This window comes from Thalia democratica, chromosome 2 (genome assembly GCF_965202585.1).
Source record: "Thalia democratica chromosome 2, ktThaDemo2.hap1.1, whole genome shotgun sequence".
NCBI classification, from domain to species: domain Eukaryota; kingdom Metazoa; phylum Chordata; class Thaliacea; order Salpida; family Salpidae; genus Thalia; species Thalia democratica.
Window position 1 is genome coordinate 61,193,704 of NC_139166.1, and position 24,492 is coordinate 61,218,195.

The window sequence follows — 24,492 nt, forward strand, 5'->3', positions numbered from 1 at the left end:
TTAAACTAGCATAGGTTTGTTCAAATAGGCTCTTAGAAATAATAATACGACAGCATAATGGTTTTATAATAAGAAATTTATACAGCTGAAAGGGTGCTTTCGGCTCTTAAATGTTAGAAATTATAATTAATTATGCAAAAAAAAAACACAAATTGATCTACTAACATACGTAAATTTTCTGAAGAAACAACATTTTTGTGATTTTCTTTGTATTTCGCTCGTTCTATTGATTTAGTCAAAAAAAGCTCCTAATACTGGCAAGTCACATTTTCAAAATAAGCTAACAAGTTTTATTGGAGTATGCAAAGTTAAATGCAGCTCTGTTTTATATTTCGCATTGATATCAGTTTAAAAACTGTACTTATGTATATCCAAAAGTTCATTGAAAATAAGTGTAAATTGTGTTTTTTAATTAAGAGGCTACTGTTAACTGTCTGTTAGAGATTTATTTTTTAGTTTACACAAACTAACCAGATAAAATTTATCAAGTAACTTTAAACTTTTTTATATATCTAGTCTAAAGGTTTTTAGTCTTAAATAGAGATCGTGTTTGTTCTAGTTTGCAAACGTGTTTGTTCTAGTTTACCTGATAATCTATTCGTGGAGGACACTTTTGTTTGTGGCCAGTCTCTTTATAACTAGTGCATTGTTGTATACATAAATACAGAAATATAAATACACTAACTTATTTTGTACTGTAGAATAAAGATAATTAGTTTATTTCTATTAGTTTCTATTCCTTACAACACTCAGAGTAAAAACCTTGATGTTTACTTTTTGCTTGAGTACTTTACTGCTTTCTAAATAAAATGATAGAGACGTTTTGTACGTTAATTTAGAAATTATCTTATCTACTATTACTACTAGTTTAATTATTAGAAGTATAATTTTTTTTAATGTAAATTAGTCAATTATTGATAGCTTGACATCTTTTGAAATTTTTCAGATATATATATATATATATACAAGTAGCCTAAAACATGATCCGTAGTAGAAAAGGAAACATAGTGTTTGATTTTGCCTGCTGGAAGTACCCTACTGTTTTCAAAAGAGTATTTGACGGTAGGAGGGAGGTGGCTGTGAAGTGCACCGTTTGCGATAAGATGTACAACTTCAAATGTTGCAAAGACGTGGATGGTCACACTGAAGAAGCTACACATAAGTCTCTTGAAAAGGTGAAATTAGCTGTTTTATTATGACAGAGAATGTTTTTAGATAACTCAAAACTTCAAATAGTTGTTTGTTGTTAGTAAGGAATTTTCTAAATTATAAAAGTTACTTTAATATTTTTAGTTTGGGAAGCTTCGTGTTTAGCCACTAAATCCTTCGCCCTACTAAACACGAAAGTTAGCTTTTTTCCAGAGAGTGTTCAACGTTTTTTAGAATTTAACTTTTATCTAATATGAAAGTTTATTATCGTAAATAGTTAAATAACGATGAAACCAATGCGAGTTGGTTAAATTAAATGTAAATATCAGTTTTAAACGAGCTAATTTTAAAGTGATTTTACTGTATTCTTACACTATATTTTTATCTAACTATCTATCAGTTTTAACTTAATAATGATATTAATAAAGTTTATATTAAAAAAAACAAAAAATATTTCTAAACGGAATAACTAGAACTCATTTTTAGTATTATAATTAATAATTTTAAAAGTTTCAAATTAAAGTTTTCAATACTTATTCTTTTAGTTGAAATAAACACGAACAACCGTTTAAACGTCCTTAGTAGAACCTTTTTGTACATAATTAACATTAGTAATTGGTCGAGGCATGGCTTTATAGTCAATTTAAATAGATAATATGAGAATAAATGTACTTTTAAGGTTTAATAGACACGAAAACAAAGTTATAGCATCCAAAGTATTGTTTTTGTACATAAATTAGACAGACAGTGACATAGGTAAGTTAACAGTTTTAATAAAAAAATAAATTAATTAAAATTTTAGTAACAAAAAACATAAAAACGCTTATATAACCTCTTATGTAAAGGTTTATAGCACAAAATTACATAAAGTAATAAAACTGTAGTTTAAGCAGGTATAGTATATAAACTTACAATAAAAAAACTTTTTTAACGGGAAAAAATCAATTAAAGCGTCTTTAAAATTATTTTAAACAGATTTTTATAAAAAAAAATCAATTGCTGTTCTTAATAAAGAAAATAAACTTTTATAAAAATTTCTATATACAATCCTTATTGACAACAAATATTACAATTCAGATAGTTTCATAATTAGTTTGGCAATTAAACTTCGTAACAGCGTTATATAGGTAATATAATTTACTAAGACAATAAACAATTTATAAGCAATTTATAAGTAATTTATAAACAATTTAAGATTGTTGGTAAGCAGTTGAAAAAAAGACAATCTTACAAAGTATAAACTTTTTGGTAAAAAAAAGTTCAAAAAGCTTTTAAAACAATAAGTAGAGGTTTTTATCACATAAATTAGAAAAATAGTTAAAAAATGTAAGTTGAGCATGTTTAATAAAAAAAAATTACAATAAATTTATTTTTAGGTTTAAACAACCACAAAAGAATATTTAAAACGGCTTTAAAGTTGTTGTAAACAATTTATTTTAAAAATAATTAAGTCTGTACTGTATCTTATGTTTTTTTGATGAATTTTTTTTTTGTAATATTAGCAAAATAGATATACAGTTAATTGTTTTATCATATATTTCTTAAACTTAAATTTAAGAATATAACTGCCGTGCAGAAATTTTCGAAAAGTTTCTTAACTTATGAAATTTATAAAAGCTAAATACGAAAGTTATATCAAGGTCTAATGGCCGAGAGGTTGAGGCGCCTGTAATTGTCATAATTTAACATGGCAGGGTTCAAAACCTTTCACAACTAAGTTTTCATCATTAATTGGTGATCTGCTGGACCCACTTTTTAGGATCCGACCCGATCCGGATCCTGAACATTTTATGCTTCATGTAATTTTAATAGAGAAAAAAAACTTATAAAAATTAATTATAAAAGTTATTTTGTATATATATCATCTTGTAGTATATATATATATAATCTAATTTTTCAAACAAGAGTCAATTTAAATTAAAAAAAAATCAACTCCCTATGGCCTTAAAAAATGAATAGTTTGGTCATAAGCTTCTTAACTTTTTTATCTGACTGTCGAATTAAGATTTGCTCTACTAATGCATTAATCACTTCCTGAAAATATGAGGTTAATTTACTAAAAAATCTAAGAAGACAAAATTTTAGTAATTTTCTTTTTTAATTTACAGGAATTCACCAATGCAAAATTGTTCTTCTATATTTCTATAAAGCTTTTTATACAAAAGACTTTATCACAAAAATTAATTGGCAATTTTTTATCTGCGAAAGCTATCTTATGGTAATTAATTATCTTATGGCATATAATTTTAGCTTTCATAAATATATTTAAATCTAATTAAAAAAAATGGATAAAGGGTTCAAAAAGCATAAGAGTGATTTCGGATTCATAAAAAAACTTAGTACTCACCTTTTGACTCAAAAAGTTTTGAGTCTAACTCTAAATTAATTGTTTTTTCAAAAGTTGTTTCTTAAAAAAGTCAGTCTAGGAATCACATTAGCTCTGCTGATATAAAACAGGGCTAATTGAAATTACCTTACTGAAATTTTAAGATACTAATTATAATGTGTAAATTCTTCCCAATAAATGTATTTATTTTTGTGATAAGTCAGAATGTAAGCGTTTACAACAGTGTTTTTAAAGCAAACAAAGTTATAAAAACTACAATTCTGAGTTTCCATGAATTCAAAAAAAAATCTTTCAAAAAAATCAAATGGACTTAAAATACTATAAATTCACATTATTATCACATTTAGGCTAACATCAATTTTATTTATCTATGTGCTGTTAACTGTGTCACCATTACTATTGTTTATAACTTCAAATATTATAAGATTATATTGTATCACTCAAAAAAGTTTATGTTGTATTTTACTGTTTAACTCTTAGCACCAATTTATACGGTTGAACGATTTTACCTCATTGAAAAAAGCTAACTTTCGTGCTCAGTAGAGCGAAGGTTTTGGTGGCTAAACGCGAAGCCACCCGTCTAGTTTTATTACATTTAATAATTAAATTTACAATAAATAATTTAATGTTTTGTTTATGTAAAATTAAGTCGGATGACACATACTTCAGTTTCAGAAATTATAATACATAAACATAAAATAAAAATAAAAAATAAAAATATCTGATAGATAACTTTAAACAGTTTAATGTAACGCAACGTTCCCTTTAAACTTAAAAAACGTTCACAGTTTCTTTTTTATCTATTGTATTGTTAATTTAGTTAACAAATTTATAGTTAAGTACCAAAAAATTAATAACAACTGCTTAGACGAGTTATGTTGTTAAGCAATAAAACATAGAACTATTGAAGAATTTAATGTATTTTCTAATGAAATATTTTACCTTTGTTACAACTTTAAATTACTCTTAAAAGCTAAAACTAATTTACTATATTAAACCTATTTAAATTCGGTTACTATTTAAGGTGACAATTTTATTATTTGTAAAATAACTACAGAAAAACTCTCAAATTGTTATATGATTAAATAAATCAGCTACTTTTAAACATTATCAATGTATATTTTTAATTGTAATTACGTTTTTATCTACAGACACAAAACACGTAAAATATCTGAAAAATTTTCTGGAAAAGATAGCAAGATAGTTTCTTCATTTCAACAAAGAGCAGATTTGCAATGTTTTTAAAGTCGTACTTGGTTTTTTCGTTAAAATAAAATATTTTATGTGTTTTGATAGTATTAATTTTGTTTAAACCTGGTTTTACCAAAAACTATTGAGTTGTAAGTAATATAAATAGGCAATTAGTTATGCTATCAAGCTGACGCACTTTACAAAGACTTTAAGTTTTTCGTGTCTAACAGTTGTCAACAATACATTACACGTCATGTAACTTCTAAGTTTAAATCTATAAATAAAATGCTAAATTTATATGTTAAATTTATTGGTGATCCATATCACTTTTTTATTGACAGAAAATTATTTTTTGTAAGAATCATGTAAATGTAAAACAGACGACATTTAAAATTATCTGTTTAAATAATAAATATCAAAAAAATTTAAAATTAAATTATCTTTGAAAAATATGTTATTTATTTTTTTTTTTTTAATTGGATTAAATTATTTTATTTTAAGATAGTTTTTCATTAAAAAACTTCTGTATACAATAATTTGTTATTTTCTGTTTTTTACATGGGACAAAAGCATACATTTTGGTTACTTAACTTTTGAAATATGTGGTTATTAAACTATTTAAATTTTCAAGGTTTACTAAATGATTTTATGAAATATTTAAACAAAAAAATTTATTTTTCATAATATTTTAAAGAATACCGAAATAGTTTTTTCTTAGTTTTAGAAATATGTTTTGTTTTTATACTTTATGTTTTAAGTTAGTGTTACTTAAAATAAAAGTTGCTATTTTAAGAAGATTGTCTTCGGTCTAAAAGCTTAACCTTAAAAGTTTAACTTTATAAAAGTTTAACCAAATTTCTAGCAATAATAGACCTTCAATCTTAATATTTTATCAATAACTGGTCAAGGTGCCTTTAAACAAAGGTTTTACTAACTTTTTTAATAAGGTCTCCCTTTTGAAGAAATTTAAAATGATGTGCTCCCTTCTAATAAGATTCCTCAAAAAACTACCCCAAGATACTTTTTACATTGATCTTTATCACCAACTCCAAAATACTTAGTGTTAGGTCCAAATCATGGTGAAATTTGAATCTCTGGTCTAGTGTAAGTTCTAAAACTACCCTTAAGTTTGCTCAGACCTGATTTTTTTTGCTCTTTACAATTAAATCTAAAATATCCAGTGCAAGTTTAAAGTTATGGCTTATGGTCACTAAAACTCTAAAATGTCTTCTAAAGGGGCCATACTGTTAATATTAGGAAACTCTGTTTCATGTAGCCTATAATTTTTTTATCAATTACATCACACTAATAGATAAACATTTAAATTAATTTATTTACATTTTCTTTTCATTAAAATAATTGCACCGGTGCACCATAAAACTTTTCGGATATTGAGCCGCACACCACTTAGATAACTTTTAACGTCTTGTTCAGGACAATATAGTTAAAATAAACTAAGATAGAATAAACATGAGAAAAAATAATAAGTTTTAAAAATATTTATCATTTTCAAACATACGAAAAGATGTTTAGGAAAGAAGTTTTAAATAAAGTATTATTATATTCTCATAACTGTTTAAAACTAGCAGTATTTAATTATTCAAAGTTTATAATCATTACTTAGTCTGAATAATTTTAATTTTATACTAGCGTTGAAAAGTAAAAATTACTTATAAAATAAATGAACAAATTTTGAAAGTAAAAAAATATCTTTTTGAAAATAGTTTATGAAATTCAAAAAAAAGAATAAAAACTTTGGTGTCAAAGAATTTATGATACAACCAGATTTTAATGTAAACAAAACGATTAAAACTTGTTAGTGAAGACAACTTCAATATGCCTTTATAACTATTTTACAGTGTGCATTAATCTACTTGACAAGAGTGGACATTAATATGTAACACTGTGCAGTAATCTGTCGTAGTCTAACAAAACATATTTTTAAAGAGGTCGGTTTGCACAAGTGTCTAAAATTATTTAAAAAAAATAGTTTTTTTATACATCAAGGTTGTTTGGTTTAAATAAAATTATATGTGATAGTTTTACTTAAAAGCAATATTAAGTTAGTGTTTTAGGTAGATCACAAAATTAAATTATTGCAATATTTTGGTATTTTTAAGATTTTATGCTTGCCTTTATAGAAAATATAGTTTTTTTTTTTTTTTATGTTTTATAATGTCTAGTTTTTCTTATAATGACAATTTTCTAGGAAGTCTTGTTTAATTTTGAAAACAAGCTATACTTAGCTATTACATTTTTTAAAGTTATACGTTGTATATAATGTATAGTTGATATGGTATATATAAATTCAAAAATGAATTTAAAGTTTGTATTTAAATTCTATTAAATTTTATAATATATTAGATATTCACGTTTTGGCTGTTTGTAATTAGTTCTATAGAATCAGGTTTAAGAAAAAAAAATAATTTTGTTTGTTTTTAAATAATTTTTATTTGTAAAATAATTTCAACAATCCTGTAAAATACCCAGGTACTTTTCAACGCTATCCAAAATGGCTTTTTTTACGAATTTTTTCACAATATGGCTTTATGTTTTGTTAAAATAGATACCCAAAAGAACAAAAGTATTCTATTTAGTTTCAGTGAGAGGCAGTGCAGTTATACAAGTGAAGGTAAAGAAGTTAGTTTTTCTACTTATATAGAATTAATATAAATACTGTTCTTTATGTTTTGTGTTATAAGACAGATGTTAATAAGTATTTAATGTAACAAAAATTTTACAATTTGTACATAATTTATACAAAGTAATGTTGATGGTTGATCTTTAAACTATTAGAATGTTTATTCTATTATAGTTTTTCATTAAATAATGGAAATAAGAAAAACTATTTTAGAACAAATACTTACTTATTAATATGAGGTTGGCATTTAGCCAAGACTTGTGGAAATTTTTCAGTTTCAATTTACAAAAAAAATTGTCAAACTTTATAAAGAATTTTATTAATAAAATATTTTTAAATAAATTGTTCCCTTAAAGTAGCAAACAAAGTATAATGTATCATTGTAAAAGAGTACAAGTAAATATAATTAAAATTAAATAAATTAAATTAAATAAAAAAGTTGTGAAATTTTTCTGTTTTTTATTTTAAATTAGTATTTGCTATAAATAAATTTTGGGGATTTTACAGAAGAACCTTGTAAATTTAAAAAAAGGTTTAAATAACTTTTAAGTAATAATTATGCCTTCATTCTTATTCTCTTAGTGTTTAATAATCATAGTGTCTCTAAACAGCAGTTTGCCAAAGTGGGCCATAAGCTAGCTGCAAAGGAGCCAAAACCTGGGGTCATTAGTAGTTGAGACCATGAGGCCAAAAATTAAAACTTACTTTACTTATTTTTAAATTGATGATGAAATGTAAAAAAAAGGTTTCAGGCGTATTTAAAGGTAATTTTATTCCTTATTCTCACTTACGCTAGTCAGGCTATTTTAAAGACTCTTAAAATATCAGGCTAATTAAGGCTTATTTTAGAGTATTAAACTTGAATTGTTTTTTCTTATAAAAAACAAGGCTAGTTTTTGTCACTCAGGCTTGCTTTTTTTTTTTTGCAAAATTAAACTTATGATGTATGTTTGGTTTAATTCACAGTTTCTGTAATAACCCCGTAAGATACTTAATTTATGTTTTTAATTCTAGAAAAAAAAAAATTATACCTTGGTATTTTCACGTCTTATCAAAATGGCTTTTCTAAGAATGTTTTCACAGTATGGTTTTATGTTTTAAAGATGTTTAACTACTTACCTCAGTTTTAGTGAGTATTATAGCAGTGAAGGTATACAAATTAATTTTTCAACATACATAAAACTGTTATAAATACTTATACTTAATGTTTTGTGTTAAAAGACAGATGTTAAAAATTATTTAATCTAACAAAAATTTTAAAATTTATACTTAAGCTATATAAAGTAATAATGATGGTTGAATTTTAGACTAGTAGGCTGTTTATCTCAATTAAGTTTTTATTAAGTAGTGGAAATTTAAAAAAATTAAAAATTATTATTCTTAAAAGTTTTACAACAAATACTTACTTATCAAAAAGAGATTGGCCATTAAACCTAGATATCTGGAAATTTATAAGTTTATTAAATTTACAAAAATGTCCTCAAATTTGATAAAGAATTTTATTCACAAAATATGTTTCAATAAATGGTTCTATGACAGTAATAAACAAAGTATACTGTATTCAATATCATTATAAAGCAGTATGACTAACAAAAATTAAATAAAAAAGGTATGAAGTGTTTCTGCTTTGTCTTTTAAATCAGTATTTTTAAACATAAATTTTGGGAATTTTAAAAATGACTCTTGTTAATTTAGAAAAAAGGTTAAATAACATTTTAGCAATAGTAGGCCTTCATTATTATTGTCTTAGTTATTAATAATTATGGTGTCTCTATTCAACAGTTTCCCAAAGTTGTCCACAAGCTAGCTGCAAAAGGGCAAAAAGATTAGGCCATTAGTAATAAGGGGCCATGAGGCCAAAAATTAAAACTTACACTACATATTTTTAAGTTGGTGATGAAAAGTAAAAAAAGGTTTCAGAGGTATTAAAAGGTAGTATTGAAATTTATTTTCACTTAAGCTAGTCAGGCTATTTTAAAGAATCTTAAAATATCAGGTTAATTCAGGCTTATTTTAAAATATTTTAGCTTGAACTGATTTTATTCTAAAAAACCAGGCTAGTTTTTGGTCACTCAGGCTTTTTTTTTTTTTGAATTAAACTTTTTGTTCCATTCACAGCTCCTGTAAGATACTTAATTTATGTATAAAATATTAGCAACATAAAAAATACTTAAAGTATTTACCCTGGTATTTTTTAAATTTTTCCAAAATGGCTTTTTTAATTTTTCCAAAATGGCTTTTTTAAGAATGTTTTCACATTATGGCTTTATGTTTTAAAGTTACGAGCATAAAGTTATTGTTATAGGAAAATTTATTAATTTTTAAAAAAACATAAAACTTTAATGTCAATTATTTTCCTTATCTTAAAAGCTATCTAAAATTTTTTTTTTTATTTTAGAGAACGCACCTTTGCCTTTAATTTAAAAAAAAATTATTTAATTTGGGGTTGGAATTTTTTCATGGGGTCCCTCCAAAAATAAAGGTTTTTTTTCGTTTTTTTTTATCAAATTGTATTAGAACCAAAAATAAATATTTTTTTTTAATTTTTTATTTTGATTTCCCTTAGTTTGCATGTTATAAAAACTCGTAAATAGGTATTTTATAAATAATGTTAATATCTTTTACGATTTGGCCCAAAATCAAAATGTAGTATATTACACTATCATTTGCCTTGGCCATTTCCTAGATAAAAAAATGATAAAAGGAAAAAAAAAGTTAATAAGAATGTGAATTACATCAAACTAAATTAAAATAAAATAATTTAATTAAATTTGTTGTATATTCACATTCTTATTAACTTTTTTTTTCTTTTTATCAATTTTTTATCTAGGAAATGGCCAAGGCAAATGATAGTGTAATATACTACATTTTGATTTTGGGCCAAATCGTAAAAGATATTAACATTATTTATAAAATAACTATTTACGAGTTAAAATAACATGCAAACTAAAGGAAATCAAAAAAAAAAATTAAAAAAAAATATTTATTTTTGGTTCTAATACCATTTAATAAAAAAAACGAAAAAAAAACCTTTATTTTTGGAGGGACCCCATGAAAAAATTCCAACCCCAAATTAAATAATTTTTTTTAAATTAAAGGCAAAGGTGCGTTCTCTAAAATAAAAAAAAAAATTTTAGATAGCTTTTAAGATAAGGAAAATAATTGACATTAAAGTTTTATGTTTTTTGAAAAATTAATAAATTTTCCTATAACAATAACTTTATGCTCGTTTTAAAGTTGAATAAGTAGTTACTAACAGAACATAAGTATTTTTTTTTAGTTCCAGTGAGTATTTTAGCAGTGAAGGTATAGAAATTATTTTTTCTATTATATAAAACTATTATAAATACTAATACATTATGTTTTGTGTTATAAGGTAGATGTTAAAAATTATTTAGTATAACAAAATGATTACAATTTATTCATTAGATATATGAAGTAATGTTAGTCATTGATCTTTAAACTAATAAAATGTTTATTCTAATTCAGTTTTTCATAAAATAGTAAATATTTCAAAAATTTTTTTTTTAAATATACTTACTTAATAATAAGAGGTTAGCATTTATACCTAGAATTCTGGAAATTTATAAGTTTTTTAAATTTACAAAAATAATCATCAAACTTGATCAATAATTTTATTTACAAAATGTTTTTAAATAAATTGTTCTCAGAAAGTAGTAAACAAAGTATAGTATATCATTGTAAAAGAGTATAACTAAAAAAAAAATAAAAAAACAGATATAAATTTATTCTGTTTTATTCTTTAAATTAGTATTTTTTATACCTAAGTTTTGGGGATTTTAAACAGGGTTGCCTGTTTACCTAGAAACCTGGAAAAACCTGGAATTTGAGAACTTTTGAAAAAAACTTAGAAAAACCTGGAATTTTAAATAGTTTTCATATCTTACATAAAAAAAAATTGATTTCAATTTTAAAATCTATCAAATAGATAAAAGAAATTTGTCATTTTAAAAAGTTTTTTTACTACAAAACACATTTGAAGTAGATATACATTATCTTTTCTACTTTTTTATAAACTTTAATACAGTTTTTTACCTTAAATTTAACTTTTATTTAAATATAGACCCAGAAATAAGTAATTTTAATACCTGGAGAAAAGTTACCACAGTGCAATGGTAACCCTGTTTAAAAGAGAATCTTGTAAGTTAGAAAAAAGTGTAAATAATATTTTAGCAACAGTGAGGCCTTCATTCTAAATATCTTAGTTATTAGTAATCATGGTGTCTCTAAACAACAATTTCCTAAAGTGGGCCATAAACTAGCTAGAAAAGGGCAAAATGAGGGGTCATTAGTAGTTAGGGGCCGAAAATGAAAACTTACACTACATATAAAGGTAGTTTTGAAACTTATTCTCACTCAGACTAAGTCAGGCTAGTGTTAAGACCTTTAAAAAATATAAGGCTATTGTAGACTTATTTTCAATAATTTTAGCTTAAACTGATTTTATTCTAAACATCTAGGCTAGTTTTTGGTTTGCTTTTTTTTTGCAAAATTAAACTTCTGGTGCCTGTTTCGTTCAATCAACAGTTTTGTTTTAAACTTTAGGTAAAACTTTAAGAATCTGCTCTAATTTAAAATGCTATGATAATTGTATATATATATAAATGTGAACAATGCTCACTAGTTTAAAAGTAATTTAAGCCTGAAAACATTTTGAGGTACTAAAACTGGTTTTAATTTGCTTTTAAAAAGAGTAGAAGTCCTGATCCCTTGAACTTTATTAGGAGTTCAAAAGCATTAAATTTTATATTACAACTCTATACTTAATAATGCCTTGCTTTGTAATAAATGTATACAAAAAAAAAATATTAACAATAAATATATCAGGGTTGCCACACACTTAAAATACTCAGTTAATTTAGAATGTTTAGAAGTTTTTGAAAATCTCAGAATGATCCTAGATAGCTCAGGCTATCTCAGAACATTTTTTTAACTCAGGATCGTTCTTTTTTTATTAACTTTAGATAGTTATAAGATGTTTTAAAGCATGACAGATTTTTCAGGTTTCAAGTTAGAGGGTTTCAAAATGCTTTTGGCAAATGTTCTACAGGTTTTTATTAGTATATACTTTTAGGTCTACTTTTAGGTAAAAAACTAAGTTCAATGGTATAAAAACATTAAAAAGATACTGTTATGTAAAGCCACTGACAAAATGTTTTTATCTATATGATAGATTTTTTGTGTCAAATCGAAATTCTACTACCTAACATATTAAAATTGATAAAAGTTTTAAGTTTTTTTTTTCAGATTTAACAAACTTCTGGTTTTTCAAGGTTTTTTAGCCTAAATTTTCAAATTCAAGATATCCAGGTTTTTTGGCAACCCTGGTTAGACTAAGTGTTTAAGATGGTAGATAATTTTATTAGTCAATGCAAATAGTCCAACAAATATCTACAATTTATTTAGACTTTTATGTGTAACTAAAAATTTTTAAGGTTATCAATGTGAATAAAAGTATAAATGCGTTTTAAAGTGTGTGATTAAAACTAAAATAAGTAGAATAATAAAATATCACTAAAACTATAAACTTCTGTTTCCGAAGATTTTAAAGCTTGAAATTTGTCTTGCAAGCACCAGTTACCTGCTAACCCCTGTTCTTTTAAGTATTTTTTTAAATTATATATACTACATTTTTAAAAATAGTATGTTATATGCAGTGTGTAGTTGGTATCGTATATATGGTATACTAACAGTTTCCAACTAAAAATAAATATTTTTCCTCTTAATTTATTTATTTTTAATTCATATTTTTTCAATTATTATTTTTGTTTCCTTTAACTATTACCCCTAAACTTTAATCTTGGTCAGTAAGCTGTTCTTGGATTTAGTCGTGTAGGAATAAAAGTATAATCTTGAGTTTTAGTCAGTGTCTGAGCAGAAAAGGTATACAAGTAATCATTTTTTTAATTTGCGAAATTTACTAGTAAAACTAACACTTTCAGTGTTGTGTAATAAAACAGATAAATCAGTTGGTAACAAATGTAAATAAAATTTTAACTGTCGAAATAGGAAGTTAAGTACTTCAATAACGTAATTGATATCGACTCGTTCCAAAATTAAACTAGATTTTTAATAACCATAAATTTAACTTTACAAATGCTTTGTGAAAATTGTTTATTTAAATTTTACTAAAGTTAAAAAAAAAGATATTTAACTCTGATAAAATTTTTGATTGTTTTAGTTAGTTATAAACTCTTTTACAAGTATATTTACAAAACTAAAAACTGAATAAAACTTATTTGTACCCTTTTAGAAAGTTAATTATAAATTTAAAACCTTTTTTTTTTAATTTTAATTTCTTTTATAATACAAGTTAAAATTAAAGTTTAAATTTGTAAAGTATTAGTTAGTGTTTTTATTTGTATGCTAGAAAGAGTACATTGAAAAAATGTCCAAGTATGACCTTAAAATTTTAAATATAGTCAGTTATAACCACTTAAAATGTTCTATAAAGTTGCATAAGTTATAATGAAATTGAAATCTTGCTAAATCCATAAAATTTAAACGTAAGTTTTACAAGAATACTTTACTAAAATTCTGGAGCTGACATGTATTGAAATTTAAAAGTTTGAAAAATCGGAAGGTTGTTATTTTTTACTTAATTTATAACATATACAATTATCTGGCTAGCGAATATTTTAGCCTATTAAACAATAAATAAAAATATAGGAAATTTTATAATGCTTTACTAAATTATTTAGTTTAAAGAATCTTACTATATCAAACTAATTTAGGCTTGTTAATTTTTTATTAAATTGGGTTTTATCACCAACTATTTTAAATATCTAAAACCTGAAGAACTAGTTGAAATCTTACTTTTAGCTTTTAATGCTTGATTTTTTTTTTAAATTCAGAGTTGCCACTAAACCTTAAAACCTAGAAAAACCTAGAATTTAACAGTTAAAGGGCGAAAAAACTAGAAAAGCCTGGAGTTTAAAAATTTTTGGACAAATACTTAAAAAAACCTGGAATTTTGAACAATTTTTATATGTAGAAAAATCTTGATTTGACACAAAAAATATACCATATAGATAAAAAAAATTTGTCATTATCAAAAAAAATTATATCAAAAAACATATTTGAAGTAGTTCTACACTCTACAGTATCTTTTCAATGTTTTTATACATTTTAAGACAGTTTTTTATCCTAAACATAAATGGAAACTAATAATAGACCGAAAAACAAGTACTTTCAAAAACCTTGAAGAAATTTTAAAATCTGGAGAAAATTTGTCAAAAGTCAGTTACAACCCTGAAAACTGTATTTTTAAGCAAAATTGACTATAGTTTATAAATAACCTACTTTTTTTTTGAATACTTTGATACATTCTAAAGTTATTTTAGATTTTTTATATTGCAGTTTAGCTTAGATAAACTCATGTCAAATTAAGATAATTTTAGTTTTTTTCAATATAGTTAGTAACGATTTGTTTAGTGTTCTTACAAACGTCATCTTCCTAGTTGTCTTTTTTTTGCGGGACATATATAAATAAATTCAGTACCTTTATAGCGTGCTACCACTTTTCACCAGATTTAATGGTTAAATAAAAGTATGTTATTACTAATAAATAATACAACTAATCTTATTAATGCAGGCGATATATATTGCTTTATTTTAAGTGGTTTTAGTTTATAGCTTGCGAAAGGGGATAATGTAAAAGTGATTAACTTTTACTTTTAATTCTGCTAATTGATAGTTAAAATAAAAATAAAAGCTTAAGATAGCATTTAAAAAATATATCATTGGAAAAATATGCGTGTGCTAGAACAAGGTCGAAGTTGCCTCACAATCGGAATAAATACGACATATAGGATAGTTAAGAATATCGTTAAATTTTTTTAAATCTCAGGAAGACTCCGAAAAACCAGGGACAACTTAAGACAGTTTTGTTTTTTTTATTATAAAAATCTCAGGGTAGTTCAAAGATTTTAAAAAAACTTTAGATTTATTCTTTTCTAGATTAAGAATAACATTTAGTTTATTTAGTTTCAATATTTTTCGTATTGAAAAACTCTATTTTATTTAATTTAAAAATATAATTATTACTTGAAATTAAAAGATAATAATTGATGAGGATAGTTTAGGATCAATCATGACAGTGATTGGTCAATCAGAACAGTTTTATACACTATAATAGTGGCAAAGCATTAATTGTGACTAGTTTTCATAGTTATGACTATGACAATCAATTAATAAGAAGAAACAAAAACATAAATTGATAAACAACTAGAAAAGGATGATATTGAAAAACGTTGAATAATATTTTTTAATTAATAGAATGATATAATAATAAAAATTAATTCGGGAAACTCTGTTTTGAAAAGAACTATTGAGTACTTACTGAAAAATAACTAATGAAATATATTTTATATACAGATTTAAAAACATAAAATTAAAAAATGAAGTGGCTAAAAAAAAAATCCGCAAAAGACAATGTGAGCAATTCTTCGGATAGTGAATCATCAGCTGAAATAGGCGATTCTGACAACAGCTACAGCGACAGTGATAGTGAAAATGAAATGGTAGTCGCCCAAAAAGTTCTTCCGAAAGATTCAGGCCTCGAGGAGCTTTCACAACGTGTCATTCTAGAAAGCGCAAAATCTGAAGTTGAAAACTTCATGTCTAATGCAGATGGTGTCAGTGAACCGGAGGCCAGACGTTTGCTTCAAAACAACGGTTGGGATGTTGATAAAGCACTTGGAGCCTTGAATACAGAGAGAAAAAGAAGTAGAACACGTAGAAGTAAAAGAAATAAAACGGCTTCACTTAAAATCCAATCTATCCAAACTGATTGTTCCAATTTGGAATGTGATGTTTGTATGGATGATATCTGCCGAAATGATGTAGCAAAACTTGCATGCAGCCATGTGCTTTGTAAAGGGTGCTTGAAAGATTCTATCTTTGAAAATATTAACAACAGGATTGTTGATATTAAATGTCCAGGAGAGGATTGTAAGCAGCTGCTAAGTTTCGATGATATTTTGAACGCCTTAGCAGATAAAGAACTTCAGGAGAAATTCTTGCGTTTATTTGTTCAATCTTACGTGGACAACAACAAAAACACTGCTTGGTGTCCCGGAACTGACTGCGAAATAGCATTCAGGTGTAAAGAGTTTCACAACAACTACAACGTAGAATGCTCCAAGGGACACAAAAGCTGCTTCAATTGTCAATGGAATTGGCACGACCCATTGGATTGCGACATGCTTAAAAAGTGGATCAAAAAGTGCAATAACGACAGTGAAACTGCCAACTGGATCGGCGCCAACACCAAAGAGTGTCCGAACTGTTACACTCAGATTGAAAAGAACGGGGGATGTAACCACATGACTTGTTTCAAGTGTAAATACGAGATGTGCTGGTTGTGCATGAATAAATGGGCAGGTACTGAACATAACTGCAAGCAAGTTGAAGAACATGTTAGTGTTTCTGAAAGCAGAAGAGCGCTTAATCGCTACTTGGGATATCATAGTTTTTATGCCGGACACCAAAAAAGTCTCGAAATTGAAAGTAAAATTACAATTGAAAGTGTCTACGAAAGATATAAAAAACCACAACAAGTTGAAAAGGATGATAAAAAAGAAGATACCGACGCAACTGATAAGGGCAATGAAGGACCCGCAAACTTTAACCAAAGATGTTTCATTAAGAAAGCGTGCGATGTTTTGAAGGAATGCCGCAACACCCTCATGTGCTCGTACGTGCTCACATACTACCTTTGCGACGGCACCACAACCAAAACAGTCTTAGAATTTAACCAGGGCGAATTGCAATTCAATGTCGAAAGATTGAGCGCATTTTTGGAAAGGGAGGTTCACAAGCTGAATGACCCCCACACTATGCAGGAGTTGCATGCTACCGTAATATATTGCGAGAACCTTTCGAAGAAGCTAGTTGATTACGTCAAGGAGCATAAAACTGAGAACACCTTGAAATTTATAAATGTTTAAATTTTTTAGCTTGACCGGGGAGTAGCTGATGCAAACTTGCAATCTTTAAAGTGTACTTTAAATAAGTTTCATAATTTTTAGTTTGAGATTAATGTATATTGCTGTTTGATTAAGATAACTAACTTCCTTTTAGTAAAAAGACATTTAGAAGTACTACTTAAAGTAAATTAGAGCAGCAGTGTACTTATGTTTAAGCTACGTACCCATCTTCAGCATTTTCTACTATTTCGACTTAGTTTGGCGTTAAAACCAGTGTTTTATTACTGTTTGTAAATATCTTCTGAAATACTTGAATGTTTCTATTATTTCCTAACATGCTTTTAATGTTAAGTTTTACTCTGCTCAAGTTTTCAGATTTTTCACATCACGTTATTATATTGCTTACAGACAGTTATTTTGTTGAAGAAATTCAAGAAAAATAAATTTTTTACTGACATCCAATAATTCTTAGCTACTATATTTATTGCTAATAAATTAAATGTTCTATTTGTTTTTCTTCTTTTGACATAATACTTAAAAAAAACATGTTATGTTAACATTTTAATTGCATAAATTTAAAAATAGTAAATGCTTATAAGTTTTAGAACAAATTACTGTATCAACTAACTGAGTTCTTTTAACTTTGTCTAATGAATTTAAAGAGAAGTTTTTAAAAACATTTATAAGATGTAAATTTAGATTACCTACAATTAATGAATCATAAAAAAATTAGTATTTAGATTTTTACAACTGTAACTAAGTTCCTGAAAACCGATCTTTTTATCAGTTAAAGCGTTTGAGATTAGTTTTGACCAAGTCTTCACTTGAAAAATATAAAGATTTGTAAAACTAGTGTAATATGTAAACAACATAGTAATAGTACAATTCACTTTTTTTGTGGATTTTTGAGAACAAAAAATTCCTTCGACAAACCCGATATTTTCTAAATAAAGCAACAAATTATTGTTATCATCGTTATCATCGAGATTAGTTATGACCAAATTTTAACTTGAAAAATATAACGATTTGTAAAACTATTGTTTTATGTAAACAACATTGTTATAGTGCAATTCACTTTTTTGTTGATTTTTGACAATTAAAAACTCCTGAAACCCGATATTTTCTAAATAAAGCAACAAATTTTATCATCGTTTATTGAACGACAAAAAATGCGCTCAAGTATTTGTCCAAAGAACTAGTGTACTAAGGAACCTTTCGGTTACCAATTCGTTCAGCATGGTCTCTATTTATTTGAATAACGTACTCTAATAACACAACTTGGGTGCAGTTAAACGTCATTGTCCAAACAACTAGCACGGACAATATTTAAAACTACTACTCTAAGGGTTTTTTTTACGAAGTTAATTTATTTCTGATTCTGTTAAGAAAAATTAAAAACTGTAGACGAGCGCTGTCTGATATTCGTATACGAAGTAATAAAAATAAAGTTGCGGATAAGCGAAACAATATAAAGTGATGTTTAAATGATATTTCCCAAGTTTACAGGAACTATTTTTTGTGTGAAGTTCACATAACGAAATATTTAAATTAAAGATACATACTACATACAGTATTTTTTAAAGTTTTTAAAATTTGCTAATGTTTAAATATCAAGAAATAAACTTGTGTTGTATCTGATAAAAAATATAGTTTTAGTTTCACCTTTAGAGAACTTACTTTATTTATATTCGTAAAATAAACAAAACAGTTAGTTTTCTTTAACACCATTTCTGAAGTTTTAGGTGATTTATGACTTACGTAATTAATTAAAGTGTAGTAACTCTTTTCTAATACATTAAAAGAAGAAAAATCCTGCTTGTCTTTTTTAAGTAGTTAAATTCAAAAAAAATATCACATTTACATTTCTGTTTACATTTACTTGTTTAACTATTTATTACTATTAAATTTTGAGATAAAACAACTTTTTAAGATGTGAATTTATCTTACCACTATGCTAAAAGTACACGGCCTCAGGGGATTTTTAAAACATTTAAGTTTTAAGAAGTTAAACATTTGCTATTTGACCTTGACTCAAAATGAGAAAAAAAAGAATAATAAATATTGAATTATAGTTTATTGAATGAAAAAAAAACTTAAACTGCTTGGTCCTAAGACCTGGTGCACAAAAAATCTTTCGGTTATCGAGTCGCTTACCACAGATACATTTTAAAGTCTTGTCCAGGAATCAAAATATTAACATGTTGCTTAAAGAAAGAAAGAGTGTGAAAGCACATAACTATGGTCAATGGACTAGTAGAGAAATACTTTTTGATTACTGATCTGCACACAATTTACGTGTAAACACTGTTTTGAGCTAGTATAATATTATAAAAACTTAAAGTATAAATATATACTAATTTTTCTTAAATAAGTTAATCAAATAATAAGTTTAATTTAAAAGTATCTAAAAACCATTTTAAATCTATAATTGCCAGTTTTGACTACGAAAACCGTAGTCTACCATAGACACTACACCGTATTCTCTAGCTTTTGATTTTTATGATTTTCATTTCACATTTACTTGTTACTCTTTTTTACAAGAGTTACCACAAAAAATGCCACAAACAGCTCAAATTAGAAAAGAAGGGAGAAGTGGTAATGTCACTATAAACAACTTGTTAATATTAACACAAAAATAAAAAAACACAACTTAATTTTAAAAAGTGTCTGTTAATAAAGTATATTTGCTTGTTAGTCAACTGATCATACCAGCAAACCGTAGCTTTAAAGTAAAACATGATTTACTGTTTGTAGATTGGCAACAACAGCTTTTTTGGTTGCAACCAGGGGCGTCGCGTTGGGTGGAACGCTGGAGCTGTAGCTCCACCTAAAAAATAAAACATGCTAATAATTCTTTTTTTGATTTAAGATTTTAAGCCCTGAAACACCCTGCTTTAGATATGCCCCTACTTCAGCTGTACTCCCCGAAACTACGTCAAAATAACTTTATTTTAAAGCTGAGGAATTGATCTTTAAAACGATATTTTTTTTATATTAGCTTAAAAAACAAGAAAGTTATGTTATCATAAAGTTGTACAAAAAAACAGCCAAATATGTACATGAGGGTGCACGACAATTCAAATCTTGACAATTCAAATCTTGACAATTCGAAATTCGACAATTCAAATTTCGACAATTTAAATTCCGATACTTCAAATTCCGACAATTCAAATTACGACAACTCAAATTTGGACAATTCAATCCGACAACTCAAAATTGGACAATTCAAGTTCCAACAATTCAAATTCCGACAACTCAAATTCGGACAACTCGAATTCCGACAATTCAAACCCGGACAATTCAAATTCCGACAACTTAAATTCGGAAAATTCAAACTACGACAACTCAAATTTGGACAATTCAAACTACAACAACTCAAATTCATTTAATTTAAACTACGACGATTGAACTATTTAAATATGACGACTAAAATGTACACATATGTTACAAAAAAATATGTAATGAGAATTATACATCTTATCAAAGGTTGCTTTTTAGATTTGACATTTTGAATTTTTTATAGAATTGTTTTTTTACTCATTAAAAAATATTTAAGTTTTTCTAAAAAATAAATAAACAAATTATTAGATATATAATTATGTAATAGAAATAAACGACAATATAGATAATATTTAAAATTTTTTGAATAATTTTAGACACAAAAGTTAAGTAATCTTTAAAAATATGTATAGTTTTTTTTGTAAGTAAATAAATTATCATTATTAATATTGTTTATTGAACGATAAAAAAAGCGCTCAAAATGTTTGGTCTAAAGACCTGGGGTACAAAGGAACTTTTTGGTTATCGAGTCGTACACTACATACTTATAAAGTTTCTTATGAGCTATTACACATAATTTTTTATTATTTAAATATCTAAATTTTTAGTAATAAAACAATCAATTAAACGAAATGAAAGAAAAGCAAACTAAAAGAATATTAACTGAGTTTTTTTTTTTTTAATGTACTTAAAGACTTGTTTAGCTAGTTACATAAAAACTAAAAAACTTATATAACTTTAAACTAATTTATAAAAGGATACCAACAATACTAATAGCAAACATGTGCTTATTTCAATGATAGATTACACCCTCTATAAAAAAAGTAAAAATGTAAAACTCTGAAATACTTAACGTTTAATTTTATCAGTACTTTGTGCTAAAAATGTAATTTTTATTTAATTTAATAATTTTACTGAACAGTAAAAAAAAAACTTTACATTTCAATAGATCAATAAACTATTGTATAGTTTTATAATAATTTTAAAGAAGTAAATTCTACCGTAACTAAACTTAACTTTTATAAATAAAACTATATTAAAAACTACTGTAAAATTTTAGCTTTTGATAAGCAAAAATAACAAATAAATAAAAACAATAATAATATTAACAACATTAGCATAAACCGATTAAAAAAAACAATATTAAGTTTTTATGTAATAACATAAAGTCAATGTACTATTTGTAAAGCGTAGTTCTATAAACTAATTTATTTAGATAAGTTATCATCAAAACAGAAATAGGTTATCACTGTTTTATAATAAGCTAATTTTTTTAAATTATATTGAACATCTGAAAAACATTACTTAACAAGAGACTGCTTAACAAAACTTCTTTTCAAATACATATATAATATAAATAAGAAACAAACTTTATTTTTTATACCTACTTTATTAGTAAAGTAGATTAATCTAAAAAGTAGCGTAAAACTACTTAAGGATATCATTTTAATAGCGCGTTATAGGCAGTAACCGCCAGGACCGAGTATATATAACCAAGCATATCTCTTAGATTGGTTTAATATAAGTAAATATATTACCTCTGTATTTAAACTAAACAAAATATTACGACGAAAAGGGTGTTTTTATTACTATACATAAATTAAAATTTAATTTTCAAAATATGCTTCTATCAAGTCAAATTCTTACAGTTTTTTTGTGTAAAACTATGATACAACGTATAATAAAGAAATTTTAATATTGACTTTAGTGGGCCGGTCGTTTTCACTATGAGGGCCGGATCCGGTCCGCGGGCCACCGTTGCTAAACCCTACTATGTAACAAAAGATGATTAAAGGCCAATGTAACATCTTGAAGACTAAAATACAAAACTTAACAAATTTAAAAACACATCGCTTAAAAACGACAAGTATGGAGATATACAATAAAAAATTAAGATAAAAGTAAATTCTTATTGTTTAACTTTTTATAAAATATAATTTTACTTTGATTATCTTTTGTATTTATTTTAGAATTAAAATTTATTATTTAAAATAAAAATAAATTAAACAATCAATGCTGTCAAAGCTTAAATAGCAAAAAATGAAACGAGTTTACTTGCTAGAAAAATAAATAATTCTTGAAACTTTATTTTATGCTGTTGTTTTATTTATCGAAGTTTTAGTTGACGGCATTTGAATTGTCAAAATTAAAATTGTCAGGTTTGAAATGTCGGAGTTTAAGTTGCTGGAATTTAAATTGTTCGAATTTTAAGTGTTCGAATTTAAATTATCGAAATATAAATTGCAACAACTTGAGTTTAAAAATTTGAAATGTTAGAGTTTGGATGGTAAGAATTCGAATTGTCGGAACTTTAGTTGTCAGAATTTAAATTTTTGTAGTTTGAATTGTCCGAATTTGAGTTGTCGGAATTTGAAATTTCTGAATTTAAATTGTCCGAATTTGAATTGTCTGAATTTAAATTGTCGTAGTTTGAATTGTCGGAATTTGAGTTGTTGGAGTTTGAATTCTCGGAATTTGAGTTGTCGGAATTTGAACTGTCGTTTTTGAATTGTCCGAATTTGAATTGTTGGAATTTGAATTGTCAGAATTTGAAGAGTCATGTAACCCTACATGAACGTCGTTAGCTTCCCTGCTAAACTAATTTTTTTTTTTAATTTTTATGTTTGATGTTTAAAAAGTTAGTAAAATTGGAGCTGCAAGCTCAATCTGTGTCACCTGAATCTTATATGTTTACAAGTTTTCAGTACAAAATATGTTAAAAAGTTGAATTTTAGAAATGCATGAACTTCCAGCACCTTTTGAATTAAATCATGATTGCTGTTAAAGATTTAAAGTTGAACTCGAACAGAAGAAAATTGAGGAGGGAATACTCAAGCAGAGTCAACTCGAGCAGGGAAAACTCAAGCAGGGAAAACTTGAGCAGTGAAAACTCGAGCAGGGAAAATTCGAGCAGGAAAAACTAGAACAAGAAAAACTCGAACAGAAGCAGCTCGAGCAGGGAAAATCCAAGCAGAAGCAGTTCAAGAGGGGAAAATTCGAGCAAGGGCAACTCAAGCAGGAACAACTTGAACAGGAAAAACTCAGGCACGAGCAATTCGAGCAGGAAAAATTCTAGAAGGGGCAGCTTGAGCAGGAGCAACTCGAGCAGGGGCAACTCAAGCAGGAAAAACTCGAGCAGGAGCAACTCGAGCAGGGAAAACTTAAGCAGGGGCAATTCAAGCAGGGAAAACTCGAACAAGAGCAATTCGAGCAGTAAAAACTCGAACAGGCAAAACTTGAGTAGGAAAAACTCGAGCAGGGAAAACTCAAGCAGGGGTAACTCAAGCAGTGAAAACTTAAGCAGGAAAAACTCGAACAGGAACAACTTGAACAAGAAAAACTCGAGCGGAAGCAACTCGAGCAGGAAAAACTTGAGCAGGGGCAACTTCGTTTTTTAAGTTACCTGAATGATTCTTTTTGTTTTTTAATAATAGTTAGACAAGTCATAGAATTAAGTTTGTAAATTTATAATTGTACAAATACAGAAACTTACATGTACATAAAAGTAAAAGTAGCTCTTGTTGTTAAGAAAGGGTGATGATATACATAGGTATAAGATATGTGTATAAGATGTTTTTTTTTTATTATTTCTTAATATTTTCTTTTTTATTTTATTGAACAAGTATGTTCAACTTTTTTTCTGAAAAATTTGCCATTTTTTTATAATATCATTATGTTTTAAATATAAGTGTTTCAAATTTTTAAGTCAACAAGGGTCGATTGAGATTTCCACTACTAGCTTTTAAGCCAATCAGAGCCAACTTCCTTTTAAGCCAATCAAAAGCTTACAACTTGGCAACTTGTCAAAGACTGATTCTATAGCAATAGCTGATGCTAACATGTAAGCAGATGTAAACTAATATAAACATGTAAAACATGTAAGCAAATGAAAAATAATATAAACATGTAAAACATGTAAGCAAAAGTAAACTAAT

General features: G+C 26.0%; 1 protein-coding gene across 1 annotated transcript; it reads left to right on the plus strand.

Moving 5' to 3' along the window:
* Positions 1-15,748: 15,748 nt before the first annotated feature.
* On the plus strand, positions 15,749-17,299 carry LOC145828829 (E3 ubiquitin-protein ligase ari-1.1-like). Its single transcript, XM_082936580.1, has one exon. The coding sequence runs from the start codon at positions 15,749-15,751 to the stop codon at positions 17,297-17,299; it is 1,551 nt and encodes a 516-aa protein (XP_082792706.1).
* The last annotated feature ends 7,193 nt before the right edge of the window (positions 17,300-24,492 follow it).